This window comes from Polypterus senegalus, chromosome 4 (assembly GCF_016835505.1).
Source record: "Polypterus senegalus isolate Bchr_013 chromosome 4, ASM1683550v1, whole genome shotgun sequence".
Taxonomy (NCBI): Eukaryota; Metazoa; Chordata; class Cladistia; order Polypteriformes; family Polypteridae; genus Polypterus; species Polypterus senegalus.
In genome coordinates this window covers 45,232,633-45,250,145 of record NC_053157.1, presented here as the reverse complement: position 1 = coordinate 45,250,145, position 17,513 = coordinate 45,232,633, and the positions used below count along the sequence as shown (strand labels likewise).

Genomic DNA, 17,513 nt, shown 5'->3' with positions numbered 1-17,513 from the left:
GAGTACAAGGGTAGAAAATGCACTAATGAACTGAATCTGACCTAATTAGATTATCATTTCTTACCAGTGCATGGCCATATATCCTTCTGTAAGCATTTCAAAGCTTAAATCACTAACATTCCTTAATTTAAACCATTTATTTGAACTTTCAGTCTAGATGCACCTTTCCTTTCCCATTTTATATGTTAATTATTCTAAAGTCAATGTGTGTAAGTATGTATGTTCCAGCATCACGTCCGAAAGGCTGGAGCGATTTTCATGAAACTTGGTAGACATATACATGTGTATACACACACACACATATACATATATATGTGTATACACACACACACATATACATATATATGTGTATACACACACACATATACATATATATGTGTATACACACACATATACATATATATGTGTATACACACATATATATATATATATACACACACACACACACACACACACATACATACACATACATATATATATATATATATATATATATATATATATATATATATACATATATACACACATATATACATATATATACACATATATACACATACTTATACATATATATACATACATATATACACATACATATACATATATATACACATATATACACATACTTATACATATATATACATACATATATATACATATACACACACACATACACATTTTATTCACAAATTTACTACAGATAATTAACGTTGAAACAAGATAATCTAGGCAATAATGCCTCTGACAGAACAGTTAAAACAATACCATTCCACATTAGCACAAAACCACAAACTTAACTACTAGCTTTGCTATATATGCATCAGAGTATGGATGGAGTAGTGCAGTATCCCAAAAAACAAATGTTATCGTACCTCTAACCACACAACTCCAACACTTTTTTCATGTATTATTACAATTTGACTCACAGTGTATGTTTTTGGACACTGATAATCAGAAAAATACTCATAAATGTAAAAGTAAAAACTAAACTCTACACATTGTAAAAAACTTATCAATTACCAAACAAAAAATAACTGACTGGCTAAGTATTTGCATTCTTCCAGTCAGTATGTAGAAGAGGCATCTTTAGTAACAATATTCAACCTTGAGTCTGTGTGGATAGGTCTGTATTAGCTATGCACATCCAGACACTGCAATTTTTTTTCTCCCCATACATCTTTGAAAAACTGTTAAATGGTACACTGATGGCAAACAAACAGCTATTTTCAAGTCCAACCACAAATTCTCAATTGCACTGAGGTATGCACTTAGCCCTTGGTCACCCTGAGGCATTAACGTTGTTTTTAAGATATTCCTGTTTGTATTTAGCCTTGGGTGGCGGGTTGTTATATTGCTGGAAAAACAAAATTTTCCCCTAAGTCACAATACCCTTGCAGTAAAATCTATTGGAAGACCTGTTGTAATCTGCATTTAGCTACATTAATTTTACCTTCTACCTAGAAGACTTCCAGGGTCTGCAATAGAGTAACACAATGTTTGACTGCCCCTTGGAGTACAGTTAAACCATTGACTTGAAAATACTCCTGTATCAATTCTATGACTGGAATTTTTCAACAAATTCCTTGACAAGGTTAACGTTTCTTTCTCTTCACGCTCTAGTTTTTGCCAAAAACTGACTCGCCTACTGGTACTACTGTTGGACCTTCCAGATACAAGTGTATTTATACTACAATCATGTAAAACATCTTAACTGCACATACAGGACCACCATTTAACTAATTATGTGTCCAACTCATTGAACTAGAGACGATTTATGTGTGTCATAAGGAATACTAATGCAACTCGATTATTAACTTGGTGGCAGCAGGCACTGAGGTTTCAGTTTCCAGAATAAGGCACATACTAAATACTGAAGGTCTCTATGCCCGAACTCCAAAAGGTACACCACTACTGACCAAAAGCACACGAAAAGTCAGCTCCAATATGCTCAAAACCATATAAATAGTTTTGAGGTAAAACTGGAACTGTTTGGGCTTATGGCTATGTCTAGAGGAGGAAGAATGAAGTATAAACCCCATTTCCAAAAAAGTTGGGACACTTTCTAAAAATGCAATAAAAAGTAAAATCTGTAATTTGGTAAAACACTTGAACCTTTATTTAACAGGCAAAATGACAAAGAAAAGATTTTCAGTGTTTAGACTGATAAGGCTAATTCTGTTTGTTAAACAAATTTAGAAATTGAGAGGCAAAAATAAGACTGTAAAGGTTATAAAAGTAACATTCTGTAAGGTTCCTCAATTAGCAGGTTAACTGGTAACAGGTATGGTTATCATGATTAGGTATAAAAGGAGCATCCACCAAAGGCTCAGTTTTTGCAAGCAAAGATGAGTCATGGCTCACTTATTTGTGCATAAATTTGTAAGAGAATTATCTGTCAATTTAAAAACAATGTTTCTCAGCACAGGATGGCAAAGAATTTACTGTAGGTCTGTAACCATCTACAAATAACATTATAAAAAGATTCAAATGAGTCATGAGAAATCTCTATGCGTAAATGCCAAAGGTGGAAACTACAGTTGAATGTGCGTGACCTTCGAGGCCTTATGGCGGGTGGTATTGCATTAGAAACCGTCATGTAGCATGTGGAGGGCAAGATGGATTCAATCAAGTATCAAGAAATCCTAGGAGAAAACTTCAAGTCATCTGTGAGGAAGCTGAAGCTTGTGTCTCACTGGACTTTCCAACAGGAGAATGATTCCAAGCATACCTCCATCAAGGCTTGTTTTCAGAAAAAGCCCTTTGCGATTCTAGCATGCACATCACAGTCGCCTGACTTGAACCCCATAGAAAATCTCTGGTGGGATTTGAGGAAAGAGGTTGAAGCATGCAAACCAAAGAATAATAGTGAGGTGGAGACCACTGCCCATGAGAAATGGACCAAGATTCCTTAAGTACGCTGCCAGAAGCTGATGTCTGTATACGCATCACATTTGCAGCAGGTCATAAGAGCAAAAGGATTCTCTACTAAGTATTAAAGATGCTTGTCATGAAGGGGTTGAATAATGTTGAGACTGAAGGTGTCATTAAAAGGGACATTTTGTGTGGAATGTGGAGAAAATACTTGTAATATTAATTGTGCTGAGCAATTTAAAATGATTCTCGTTTGATTTGTTTATTGTAAACAATGGAAAGTTTGCATTTTGGCAATAAACCTTATTTACAAAGGGGGTGGGATAATTTTGAGTGAAACTATACCTATAATAAATAAATAAACACAGACACACACACAAAGTGGATTTAGAAAGTATTCAGACTACTTCATGTTTTCACTTTTGCCACTATGGGTTAAGTATGGATTGATGAGCAAAAATGGGAAATTTATCTATTTAAAATTAAAATTTTAAAATTGAAATTTAACCATTTGAAGTCCAGTGAATAACCTAAAATAGTATAAAGGTAAGCAGTAAACTGCCAATGGTAAGAAAAACAAAAAAAGGTTATTTTTGTAGCTTTTGGTGACCTAACATTTTCAGAGTTAAACAAAAAGGCATTTTTCAGGTAACAAGTAATGGGTTAAGGATGGATTTTCTGCAGCAAATAAAGTTAATTAAGCCTTGAAAGATGAAGCAAAACAATTGCTGCAGATTTTTGTTGTTACATACAAATCCTCCAACTGTGTTGCTACACCTTTTGAAACATTACTTGGACAATTTTCCACTGCATATGCCTACCATAATGAAAGGCAATTAAAGAAGGGAGAACATTATAACCCTTAAAAGTGAAGTATTTCCTTTATAAAAACTGCAAAGAAAACCAAAGATGTCAGTGAGTACATTTTCTTACACCATTCAAAGAAACTTGGAAACTGGAAGAAATTTTTACAGGAATGGGTCTAGTAGACCCAACAGAGCAGGTGTCTGTAGAAAGCAATTTACAATTAAGGTTCTGAAACAATGAATTATTGTCATAAAACAATATGACAACTTTGTCGAACACATTCACCATGACGTGACAATCCCTATTAAAAATTATATTTGAACAATAATTACACTTCGACTTTGTGTGTATTTAACATGAAGAAAATCTGGAAAAAAGTGAGGCCCAGAACCATGCCAACACAGGGATAATAGATCATAGAGAAATGTCAGAGCTAGGAATCAAAAATAGGTACAGATGTGCAAATAATTTCACTTCTAGGGATAAAAACACCACTATACAAAATGGAAAATATCCTTATATATAAAATTTAGTGTACTGTATACATGATCCAATAATTTAAGTGGCCGTATCATTTCACAAACACAGCAGATAGCCAGGCAAAACGTTACTGTAATTGTAGGATGTGTGTGCTTCAGATAAATGGTATCTATAACTTAAGGATTATAAATGATGACCTTGTATAGCAGAGCTTTTTGTGTATTAATCTATATATCTAAACATACATGCATACATGTGTATATTTTTTTTTCTTTTCAATTTACTAGTAGAAGAGACTCTGTGACTGTGTAGATCCCAGGACTTGCTGTGAGGCAACATCAAGAACAGAAAGGCAGCTGTACAGCTTTGCAGAAATAACAACCCAGAGATGAGCTGTTACAGCTCCAAAGGGGAGAGAGTCAGAAATGTGAAGTAAAAATGGTTGGGTAAATCAACCAGTGTTGTGTAAAAACAGGACATACACCATAATAAAATGTGTAGTTTAAACAGGTATACCTTCACATGAACACTTTCCAAAAATTATTCTTTAAAAAACTGCTGCTTAAACTAAATTCTGATTAAAGCAAGATAAACTTGTCAATGCTATTTAACATTGAGAATTTTTCCCCAAAACTATAAATAGCACTCTAAATAAGGGTGGGTTTTCCTCTAATATCCAAAAAACATGTGGGTTAGATCAATTTGTGATTCTACACTGGCTTTGTACGAGTGAATGATGATGTCTGTACAGGTGTGCCATGTAATAGACTTGGCCAGGGACACCAACCTTGATAAGCCAGCTAGAAAATGGATAGAATAAAAGCTAGGATGGATGGTTAAATAACAGCAATGAAGTGTAGTCCAAATCATGTAAACAAAAATTTAGGCTTAAAATCAATAATTAATTTTAGACATGCTTAAATATTCTTCTGAGTACTTGCCAATTACATCATGTGAGGCAGCTCAGTGCAAGTAAAAAATAAAGAAAACCACAGCATGGGCAGGAAGCAAGCTGAAGTGTAAAACCACATCTGAAGCTGTATTGCAACAGTAAAGCTAGTTAGAGACTTGCTTCTTAGTGGCTAAAATGTTTGGAATTAAGCTATGAAAAAACAAAACGTTACTGTGCTGCTAGGAATCACATAAGGCCAAATCCAGCTGCAGGATGGGAAAAGAGCCCCACACAAATCACACGCTCTATGGTCAAAGAAACTGCTAATGAAAGGAAGGGGAAAAAAAACCTGTATTTTGCTCATTTCGTCAGGGTGTCTTGATGACAGACATCTAACCACAGCTTTGCAAAAGCTGTATTTGTACAGCTGACGTTTAAAGCTTTTAAAGGTGATGACCAAGGCTGTGGTTTACCAAAGCTATACAATCTGCTTTCGTAAATACTACTGTAACCTTTTTTTTCTGTCATTTGGTCTGGCTTAAAGGCCAAACCTTAGTCGCCACCCTGTATGTTCAAAGAATTTCTGGGTGGAGATGAAGCATCTGATCACTGGATGATAAGTAATTAGATGACACTTTATTAATCTGTTAAACAATCCTAATCCTAAAGCAAAACCATTGGAATGTGGTGGCTGTCTACATGCCTGTGTGTTGCAAAGTTTGTTTTTGTAAGACAAAGAGATTCTGGTTTCCCAAGTGGGTTAAAATATTTACAGTAGTGGCTAGAACTTACAGGGCCATATATTTATGTTTACACAAGGACTATGTAAATTGTAAGATAATTAGGTATTTTCCCCCTCCTCCATAAATAAAAAAGAAAATATCTATAATTGGAATTTTAACTCAAAATATAGACATTCTTTGTTCATATTGTCGATGCCATACACCGATAAGCCACAATATTAAAACCACCTTCTAATATTGTGTTACCCTCGTGTCACCAAAAAAGCTGTGAACCATTCAGTTATGGACTCCACAATACCACTGCGGCTATCCCGTGATATCTGGCACCAAGATGTTGGCACCATATCCTTTAAGTTGCGAGGCTGGAACGCCATGGATCAGACTGGTATTTGCAGCACATCCCACAGATGCTTGATCAGATGAATATCTGGGGAATTCAGAGACCAAGTAAGTACCTTTAACTCCTTTTCATTTTCCTTGAACCATTCCTGAACAATTTTTGCATTGGCAAGACGCATTATTTTGCTGAAAGAGGCCAATGCCATCAGGGGATATCACTGCCATGAAGACGTATACCTGGTCTGCAACAATCTATAGATAGCTAATATGTATTACAACATCCACATGAATGCCAGTACCCAAAAGGCTTGCCTTCTTGCCACAGTGCAATCTGCTGCCATCTCTTCACCAGGTAAACAATGCACATGCACCTCATGATTTAAAAGCAAACGTGAACTATCAGATCTGGCCATGTTCTTCCATTGCTCCATGGTCCAATTTTGACACACATGCCCACTGTGGAGCTTTTGACATTGGACAGCGATCACCATTGGCACTCTGATGGATCTGTGGCTTTACAGCAAGATGTAATGCACTGTATCCTCGGACACCTCTCTCTCATAGCCAGCATTATATTTCTCAGAAATTTATGCAACAGCAGATACTCAGTGGGATCAGGCCAAAGGGGCTAGCCTTCGTTCCCTATACCCATCAAGCTTGGGGGCCCGTGACCCTGTTGCCAGTTCACCAGTTGTCCTTCCTTGGACCATCTTAGGTAGGTATAAACTGCTGCATACCAGGAACACCCCACAAGACCTGCCATTTTGGAGATGTTCTAACCCAGTTGTCCAGACTTCACAATTTGGCCTTGGTAAAGTCACTTAGATCCTTGTGCTTGCATATTTTTCCAGTTGTCAACACATCTCCTTCAATAACTTACTGCCTAACATACCTCAACCCTTGATGGTTGAGGTATGTTGCCATTGTAGCAAGATAATCAATGTTATTTATTTCACCTGTCATTCGTTATAAATGTTGTGGCTGACTGGTATATTGGAAAGAAAAAAAAAAAAAAAAAACACACTTCCTCTTTGATATATCTTGGTACAATGAAATGTCAACTAGAATACCATTTGAATACACAGTAGCTATATTAAGTCTTAAAGAAAAGTAAATTGTGGCACAATGCAAAATCATTAACTTTTGTTTAACTGTTAAACATACTATCCAGTGTCAAACAGACTTTGAATCAACACAGATAATCTCTCTGCCCACTACAAAGTTCCAAATATCTGCTTAAAAGGTACAACAATCCAACATTCACACACACACACCCCAACAACATTGTTTCATCATGTTTCCGGGTGGAAACATCTTAAGATTTTGTGAAAAGTTAAAATGTCCCTTTGGGACTAATAAAGTACTATTTATCTATTGATGCTAATAAGATACAGCTAGGTTAAGGTTATTCAAAAATCATTACGGGAACTTTAGTAAAAGATAGAACCTTTTTCAATTTAGTCATTAACATACCACAATATTTTAATACTATCATTGCTGAAAGAACAGAATTTTTATGTAAAATTCACAGTGGCATACTTGATAGGTTTATGAAAAATTACCCATTTATTATAGGCAAGGTTCTTAAAAGAACTTTGCAGCAATCAAAATGGCATTAAGCTCAAATATACCATTCCCCAAAAATGTCTGAATGGACTATACTCAGTATATGAACACTGGAAAACAGAGTTCAATACTAAAGTACCGGTAATCCATAAGCAATGACTGATGAGAATTAACTACAAAATTGTTCAGCCTCAAATAGTTAGTCAATCTTTATTTTATGTATACAGTCTTATAGTGTAACCTCTTCTTTAAAAGTGCTCAGAAAGTAATTAACAATATTACTATTCACATGAACAGCATGCTCTGTCTTATCCTTCACTTTTCAATGCTTTATTTGGATTCAGCACAAGACAGTACAAAAATCCACAGTTAAGAAAGCCATTTGTATGAACCAACATACAGTATCCATTTGAAGGTAACTGAAAACTTGTGAGTAAACTACATCAGATGGGGTGAATTAAATAAATTATCAGAAAAATTAAGAGTCAATCCTCCTGGTATAAGCAATGGAGAGAAAAGGACTTGTAGAAAATGCTACTGCAAATCAGTTTGTACTAAAATGACAGGGAATGAAATGCTAAAATTGTTTGAAAGTGTATTCATCTATCCATTCTCTAATCTTCTTAATATTTATTTAGTTTAACTAGATGGGGTAAAAATAATGATGATTACTGGCAAATAATCTAGAAAAGACTAGCACAAATACCAAAGCATTCCTCGGGGTTACGCTTGTTTTTCCGTTTGGTGCCACAATACTGCTTACTTTGATACTCTAAAAAGCAAATAACAATGCAAGATCCATCAACACCAACACTGATTCCACTGCATTAATTTTTCAAACATTTCAAAACGATTCATTACATGGTTAACTAGTAGCTTGATGAACTAATGTGCATGCAACATTACACAATAAATTAACAGTGCAAAAATGGCAACATCTTCAAAATAAAAAAATTCTAATCAGCTTTAAATAATTACAAAACTAAAATACAAGACATGATTACTACCCAATGAGATAATGCTAATCACTCTGCAAAGACATTCATTTGATCTGTACAAGCATGAACAGTCAATCACTTCTTCCTTAACTTTTGCTATCATTCTAAATTACTTATTTTATTAGTTCTCACAACTTAATTATTCTAAGCTTCCTTAGTACCAAACATCTCCGGTTTCATTTATTTACACATTAGCTCTGCCCTCCTTTTGGCAAATCCAGTCTATTCCCTGTACCACGTAAGGCCTTTTATCTGCCCTGGACAGCATTTTCTCAAATAGATGAAGTAGATGCCGATTGATTTGCTGTCTAGCGTGGTAAATTAATAGCAACAAATTGCTGAGGGCCTCTATCTCACTGCTCCACCATGGTTCGGCAGTTTTGCTTTATTTGCTCCATGATGGGCAGCAGTCAGGCATCTTCAAGTCAATTTCACCTTAACAACCTGCAATACGTTTCAATGGTGAAAATAGAGCCGTTCCTTGTAAGTCAGAAATCAATACTCCTATTGCCCTTAGAAAATGCTAAACAAGCAGTATTGGCAATCCACTTGGTACTAGAGGGTATCAGATATAATGCAAATCCATACTGCTTGCCTCTTCTTAGTTATTACAGTTTGCTAAAAGGGTTCCTAATGCCATTTATCATCATTTACGATCGACTGGTACAGCTGCGACTATGATATCCCATCAGCCAGCCAAGCCCTTTCATTTCAGTTCAATTAATATTTCAGTATTTCTGCCATACTGCATGTCATGTAATGTAATTTACATTACTTGGAATTGAGTGTTAAGGAGAAAGATATGTAAATATGTAAACAACCTTATTTAAAAGGCGGAAAGAAAATGTGCATTAAAAAAAAAAGATTGCCCACACAAGTTTCTTTGCAATAGACAAAAAAAATAAAGAAAAATCATCTAAACATAAGCAAATATACAGCAGGCTCACTTAAAAATGTAAAAGTGAATAATGTAAAAATTATTACAATCTGCAATATATCTTTTATCAATGTCCTTTATTATTTTACCCAACTGTACAAGATTACATTGATACTCTTTACATGTGTTGAAGATTTTTGCATTTTAATTAGAATTTAGAGTGTTTGTGAATAAAAATGAACTACATTAGTCAACTTGCTTGTTTTAACAAGTAAAAAAAATTCTGCAGTCGAGACTACTATTTTTTTTTTTTTTAAAACTAGAATAGTTTCCCACACCACTTTATCTGATGTAAGCAGTGAGAGGTCTGACCTCTAATAACAAATTATGACATTTGCATGTTGTTAATTGTTTGCCTCTTATCAACTTTCTGTCAAAAAGTAAATCATAAATAGTACAAGAAGTCTGAATGAAAACTTCCACATAAAAACATACCACCCCAATCTAATTCAGTATTATCGGTTTAATTTTCTGAATTACGAAGTCACAGCTCTACTACAGATATCAGTGGTAATGACTCCAAGAAATTTCAGTTTCACACAAATCACACCAGATAAATAGATATCTAAACTAATACACTATGAACGATCTGGCCACAAACACCCATAAGACGACAGAGAATTTATCAGAAGAATAGTTACAAAGTATCAAGTATCAGGGCCGACAATTACTTGCTTACCTCCAGTGATTAGACTGCCCTCTTCCTGGACATCCAACCTCTTCCCCACAAACACACACACCCACCCTTGGGACAAAAATCTAATAAGTAAATAAGCCTAGCTTGATCTCCACAACTAGGCCTGCTTGTGCTGCAGGGCAATCTCCCTGCATTACCGCCTGTTTCCCATTACAAGGGCAGCCAAACAGTAAAGCAACCAAGATTGTCTGCCTAAGAAAGCAAATAAGGACAGATATGCCTCTGTGCTCAGGAAGAAACAGGAGGTGGAAAGTCAACATATATTTCACACACACACACACACACAATCTACATTTGTTTTCTTCCTCGGTTAATTTTTTATTTTTCTCTCCCACAATCAAGATATGGAAATTTTAAAACAGCTTTAGATGACCTTATAACAGAGGCAGAATTCATATAAATTCTTTATGTAATAAGATTATTATGAAAAGGAACTGAGTAATGACTGTACAAACAGCAAAGCCATGTGCTGCTGATAAACCATACTGATACATATTTGAATGAGGACATTAACTCCAATAATGTGCATAACATCGCCCGATAATGATCTATTCCTTTGCTAAAAGCATTCAATAGATGTATTGCAGCAGACCAAATGAAACTGCTTAAATAAGAAACACACATCTATATGGGGGTGGGGTGGGGGGCAACAACCAGTAGATAACATATCACAGATTGCTTAAGTTGCCTGCCAAGTATCTTTTGTCATACTGAAGTATTACATTTCATTTCTCCTTTTTCGCACTTTTCAAGGGCAAAGAAGCAAGTCACAAGTAACAGGGGGTTAAAAAAAAAAATCTTAAGACGAAGACCACTAGAAAAAAGTGCCACACACGTACCATGAACACGGTAACAAAATGCACCTAATAAAAAAGCTAAAATAAACTGACACAAACAAACACATTCATATGCAAATAGTACATCTAGAACTACCCATATTTTAATAAAGGAATTACATAACTTTGTACAACTATTTTTGAAACAAAGTCTGAATCGTTTTTAGAAGATATTCACACATTAAACATAGCACTGAACATGACAGCAAATATAGAATTTCAGGTATGAAATCCTATTGGTACAACACCAAAAGTAAATGAATAAATGCTACAGTGCACATTTAAAAAAAAGTGTGATTCCATTAAATTGGAATATCTTCCATTCAGCAGCCTCACAGTATGCTGAATACTACCAAATCAAACAGCAACTCAAAAAACAAGTTCTTATTTCAAAAATCAAGTATACTGAAATCATAATTACCTCAAACTATAGTCCTATTTGTTTGCAGCAAATAAAGCATGTTTTCTTTATGAAAATAAAATGACTGCACACACTATCTGCATTGATAAAATGTACTGTATACAGAATGCTTACACATCTCATGCTGCCGCATAGGACACATAAGAAATATCATGCACTTAATGTCATAAAAGAAAAACAGAGCTACCTACAGTATACAAATGTAAATGCAGTAAAACAAGTTATCTTCAGAATTATGAATGAAATACAGGAAAAATATCAAGCATTTCAAATACAAGAACACAGCCATATAAAGCAGCAAATCAGGTCCATTGTGCAGATCCCTACATTTTGCATTCGTAGGCTGATGAAAACAAATGATCACCCTGTGAGTAGCAGAGGTCAGCAGTTGCCGTTTCATGCATTCAGCCCCAGAGAGTGCTAGCAGGGCATGTGGAAACCCATCTATTTTCCCTGCTGGGAATAGCAAAGCTTCACCAATCACTGTTCCATTTTGCTGATCTTCAGCCTGAACTAATGACCAGTCAGTGTGAAGTAACGATTTGATTCTCATTACCTTCTCCTCCTATCAGGATTCTCTTGCCATTTTTTTTTGTGATGGGGAATGGCATCCGCAATTTCCTGATTAGTCCCTGCTTAACTAGAGCCAAGGGACACAAAGTACAATTTAAGCCTAATGACTTCTTCAGATGTACAGCAGGCTAACAAGGTAGCCAAGAACAGAAGTAACATTTTGTATATTTTTTCCTCAAATAAAAAAGGTAAAAGATTGATTTCTTAAGAAATCACTAAATGCATTCAATTTAACAAAGGCCAGAATTAAGAAATAAATTAACCAAGCACATTAATGAAAGAAAAAAAAAAAAAAAAAAACCTTGTACAGTTTGCGTGTTGTCACTTAAAGTATTTGCCTATCAGAAAAACAGAGACAGCAGCTTATCTGTTTCATTTCAGACATTACCTACTATATAAAACCTGCAAGAACACTTATGTTCAGTTTTCTGAAGAACCCAAAAAAGAAAACCGAACAACATTCATCACAATCAAACCTTAAAGGAACTGAAATCATTAAATATAATGCAAGGTAGTGAAGTAAAGAAAAAATTTGTAACTGAATGGTGCGTAAATATAGCTGCACCAAAAAGAAATATTTACCTGTTTGTGCATCTCTATATTCAGACCATAGGACATCTCATAGTACTGAAAGATAAATTAAAATTAAGATTGCTTTAGTCAAAAAATTAGGTATAAAGTTTAAAGTGCAAAAAATACACAATAGTAAGAGTGCACACAATCATACAGCATTGTGCCTAAGCAAAAAATTACTAAAAGTAAAAAAAGTTATTAGGAAAAAAAAATGAGACTGAACAATCCTTTTGCTGATGCTTTCCTTACAAGAGATCTGGCATTACATAAAACCCTCAGCTGGGAAAAAAAAAACAAAAAAAAACCACTAGATCATATACACAACTTTCCTAAAACAAAATCTTAATTTATGCAGTCTTCTTACCATGACATAATGCCTCTGCATCTCTGTTTTCTCACTGGCTAGTTTCTCACATTCAAGTTTCAAACTGGTTAGAATTTGAGAGAGAGAGAGAGAGAGAGAGAGAGAAAGGATGTTAGGGCTGTTAAAAAACACACACACACACACACACTCCCATTAAAGAAACAAAGTACCCAGCATTGGAACTGTTAAAAATTTATACCATTCAATTTATATTTAAAACTGAAGGAATTAGCGGCATCAGTTACAAGTGATATACTTAAATTTTAACACTTCTTATACGGCCTGCAGACAAAATACGGACTGAATATTTTTTATCTTGCTGTTTAAATGTATGCTTGTTTTTCTCTAATTAGAACAATCCTGTTTGCCAGAAGCTACATAAATGGTCTTTGCGGAAGGAATATGTATAAGTGTTTAATTAAAAACTGAATTGCTTTTAGCTACAGAAGTACTTTTAAACAGAATTATTTGAATATATGGACATTTACCCCAAAAAAAGACACTAAAAACCTCCTGGCATATTAACTGCATGATTTATTAATAAGAATAATAATCTTTATTCCTAGTGTGCACTTTTTAAAACCCATTGTTTCAAGTACTTTGCAAAATACATTCCATACAGGTTCTACTCTTGACGTCCCTTTTACATCGGTTTTTGCAATTTTTTACTTAATAGATATAATTAACATTATTCGAACAAAGCATTATAAAATTGTATGTTTATAAAAAAAATTTATTTATGAGAAGACTAATATTACATTTACATACACGCACACATTTACTATGCATATGTATATGAACATATGCATACACGCAAGAACATACAGGAAAACATTCTGAAAGCCGCTTAATACAATTGAATGCCAGGGGTAGGGGGCAGAAATACGAATAATTATAAACACATATACACCCACCCAACACCCACATATACATAAACATGCAAACTGCATTCCCTGCACTAGATTATGAGTGCTTGGTAAATCAATCTATACACTATATAACCACACATATCAATACATATACACATACTGTACATACATACACATATATATTACACACACATACACGTTTACAGTACATATACTTTACCTTGCCTAAGTAAAAATAAAGAAAATATTTTTAATCTATAGCGGTTCACTGATTAATACCAAACTGTCATAACAGCTTGATGACGGACCTGTCTGCACAATTCTGCGCTGACGACATGACCGTCAATCATAAACAAGGTATACACACTGATGATTTTCGCAACAACTTGCACCTCCACAGAACCCAATTGTCACTACACAGTTAGTATATTGCGGGTATACCTTTGTACCTAAAAAGTTGAAAAGGTGCTCTCTAAAACGCGCAGAGATGATTTTAAAACATTGCATTTACTGTTGTCACTTATTAAAGAAACACCGAATAATAATGTTAAAAACAACGGCCGTGTAAATGGAATTAACATCATAAAAATACTGGCAAAAACTGCACACTTTTAAAACATGGGCAGATCTTACACAGGAACTTGCCTGGCTGCTTAATAAAGAAAACGCCCCGTATGGATGGAGCGTCAACATTTGTGACACTAAACTTAAAATTCAAATGCAAAATATTGATGCAGGAAGAAACTGAATTCAACCGAAAAGGGTCACGTTTCTTTGTAAAGCGTGAAAGTACCCTATTCTGAAAAGGTAGCCACTTGATCAACTACTATCTGGCTAAAAGCAAGAGGAGTGACAGAAAAACAAATTAACTCCCATCATCATATCATGTAATAACAAATAATAATGAGATTGTGCTGCAAAACTTTACCTGTGATATTGAGCCTGCAAGAACTGAAACTCCTCCTTTATCCTATCGCAGGACTCCGATATGGTGAATTTAAAGGGCTGGGCAGGTTGGTGGGGAGCCTAAAAAAAGATAAAATAAGATAAGCATCGTACATTTGAAATGAGACAGAAGGAGGGAGGGGTGTACACAGCGGAGGTTATGAAAGAGGCGTTGTACAAATCACCCCGCAAGCCCGGTGAAACGCCAAACGAGGCGACTCTCGGGTTAACAAACTGGAGCGAAGCTTTAATGGGCTATAAACCACGGACCAGGGAACTGAAATGCGGCTGGCAAAATCAAAGTAATTTCTGAAGATCTGGCAGGTGGCTGCCGTGCTGGATCACTCGTCGTTCCTGAACACATTTTCTTCGAGCTGCTTTACTGCTGGCACACGCAGCGACACCCCAAGTAGACATAGCTAACAAGCAAGCTGCCGAGGAGACAACGAAAGCGGGATTCCACGCGAGGCGATAGCAACACGATACTAACTAGAGCCGCCTCGTCTCCGCCGGGATCACGCAAGAGTCTGACCGCTTTTGTTGTATTCGGTGCCCTCCCCAACACGCCCGCCCCTTTCCATTTTTCACTTACTGGGTGTCTGGCTTGGGGGTACATCTTGCTCAGATCTCGAATCATCAAAATGGTATTTAATCCTTCCACGATATGCCAAAAAAAAAATCTGAGATAAGAGGAAAAGGGGGAGGTGAGAAAATAACAACTTGTACGTTATTCACGCAAATTCAATACCACGTAGCTCATTTACACCCTGAAGAGAATGAGCGAGAGAAAGCAGATTTACAAGTAGTATTTCCTCCAACTACTGTTTGGTACATTTGAAGCAGTTTATATCCCTTCCCAGAGACATTCCTGCCGTTTGTATAGGATTTCAATGACGAGGAAGTATCGGAGTTGCAAATTAAAACAGGATTCTCTCTTCGCAACTCGGTTCGACTTAAAACGTCACCGCCTAGTAAATGTAGAGAAAAATCCAACTGGAATCCTGGCTAAGTTTCATACACATGCTGAGAAAGTATCCGGATCACGTTCCTGAAGATTTACGTTGATATTTGTTCTCCTTTACCACGTTCTTAGAAGTCTCTTTCTTCTTGCTTTGACATGCTTTATTTTGCGCTTATTTCGCCTTGTCTTGCTTCGAAGAAAAGATTTTCCGACGGTCAAAGCTTCCTTGAGAAATGTATCACTTTCTCTTTTTGCACATTTTGCGTTATAAACCATCAAATCCAAACGGCGAGAGAAGAAGCGTCTACAAAGTGCTCCGTCGACAGATCTAACAACAAGCCTTCTGTAGTGACTTCTTTGACCAAATTTAGCAGCAGCGAATCACTGAAATTCTGATAGATATATTTACAACAAACCAGCAAGCACCGTCAAACGTTTTTGGGTAATGTAGTCGTTTTACAATTTTCTTGCTTCCGTTTCTCGCTTTATTATGATTCCGCGAGAACTACAACATCCGTACATCCACGCGAGCAGGAAAGCTTGAGACTGGCAGTTTAGAGGCGAGGCCGGTATTAAAAGAGAATTATTGTGATAGGCCGTGGATAGAGACTCCTCCTACCACTCGCGACCACTCTTGCACTATCTGCCAATTGCAGACAAAGGGTTGGGTTTCCAGGTACTGACCCACGTGGAGCAGTGACGTTTACGGCACAATTCACCAATAGAAAATAGATTTGTCGCTCCGCCCAACGAAGAACTCCCCTCCCGCTTAATGACGTTCTGTAAGGCCAGTGAGCGAACAGGAGGACGTTTGTTCTGCTGTCAATCAAAGTAACGTGGGGTTATTTCTCTCGCTTGTAGTGGAAACGACAAGTGGAATCTCTCCCATTTTGTTTCGTCTGTCCTTTGCCGACTACTAACACCGTTCGGAATTCTGGTTAATTAGGGTTGAATGTCCCCTTAAAGAGACAGTATCGCCTTTTATCAGATAATTCAGAGGCACCAGAAGAACGGAGCCAAGGAACACCTATAGTATCATAATGAAAGCGTAACGATAAATAAGCATTCATTTGAATCGCCTTTATTATATAATTTGATGACATATTAGCTAAAATACTCTCAATAAATATCAAAAAGTCAATATACAATTTTCACATACCATGTTTATTCCCTAAAACTAGAAGTACGATTAAGAAAATATACGCACACTTGGTGTTATCTTTTTATTATTGGGTTGTGAACTTGAAAGCACGCCCTCCAAGCTAATCAATCGCATAGCTACTCAACTGTATCGCTCTGTTTATAAATTATTTGTGGGCACGGTAACAACACATCCCCGCGATTAACGAACTGAGTTTTTTTAGAAACTGAGTCATGTATTTTAGACATCAAAAGAGATTCCCTGACACTTCTCTCAAAATTGTCGTGCTGCTCGTCAGAGGCGCTGCTTAAAAGGTTCGATCGTCTGCAAAATAACAGTGTAACCAGGGTTAGTGTCCCGGGGAGTGTGCACTGTATCAGAAGAGCGTGAGGGCTAGCTATACATTGCAGGGATTTAGTTTCCACTTGAATGCCTGAATGACCGCGATGTTCAAACACAGTGCTTCACAGATTCATCCTCTGTAAGTGGCGTTTTGACGG

At 36.1% G+C, this 17,513-nt stretch overlaps 1 protein-coding gene across 3 annotated transcripts in view; it reads right to left on the bottom strand.

The window, feature by feature from the left end:
- LOC120527308 (transducin-like enhancer protein 4) overlaps positions 1–16,332 on the bottom strand; it is a 162,659-nt gene extending 146,327 nt beyond the window's left edge. For 2 of the 3 annotated variants that reach the window (XM_039750567.1, XM_039750568.1), the window contains exons 1-4: positions 15,504–16,332; positions 14,895–14,992; positions 13,098–13,161; positions 12,743–12,787 (exon numbers count right to left, since the gene is read on the bottom strand). In XM_039750567.1, coding sequence (XP_039606501.1) covers positions 12,743–12,787; positions 13,098–13,161; positions 14,895–14,992; positions 15,504–15,548 — 252 coding nt within the window. In that variant the 5' untranslated portion in view covers positions 15,549–16,332. Of the gene's footprint in view, positions 1–12,742; positions 12,788–13,097; positions 13,162–14,894; positions 14,993–15,181; positions 15,415–15,503 lie in introns of those variants that run through there. The other variant, XM_039750569.1, reaches the window with a different exon arrangement.
- Between the last annotated feature and the right edge of the window lie 1,181 nt (positions 16,333–17,513).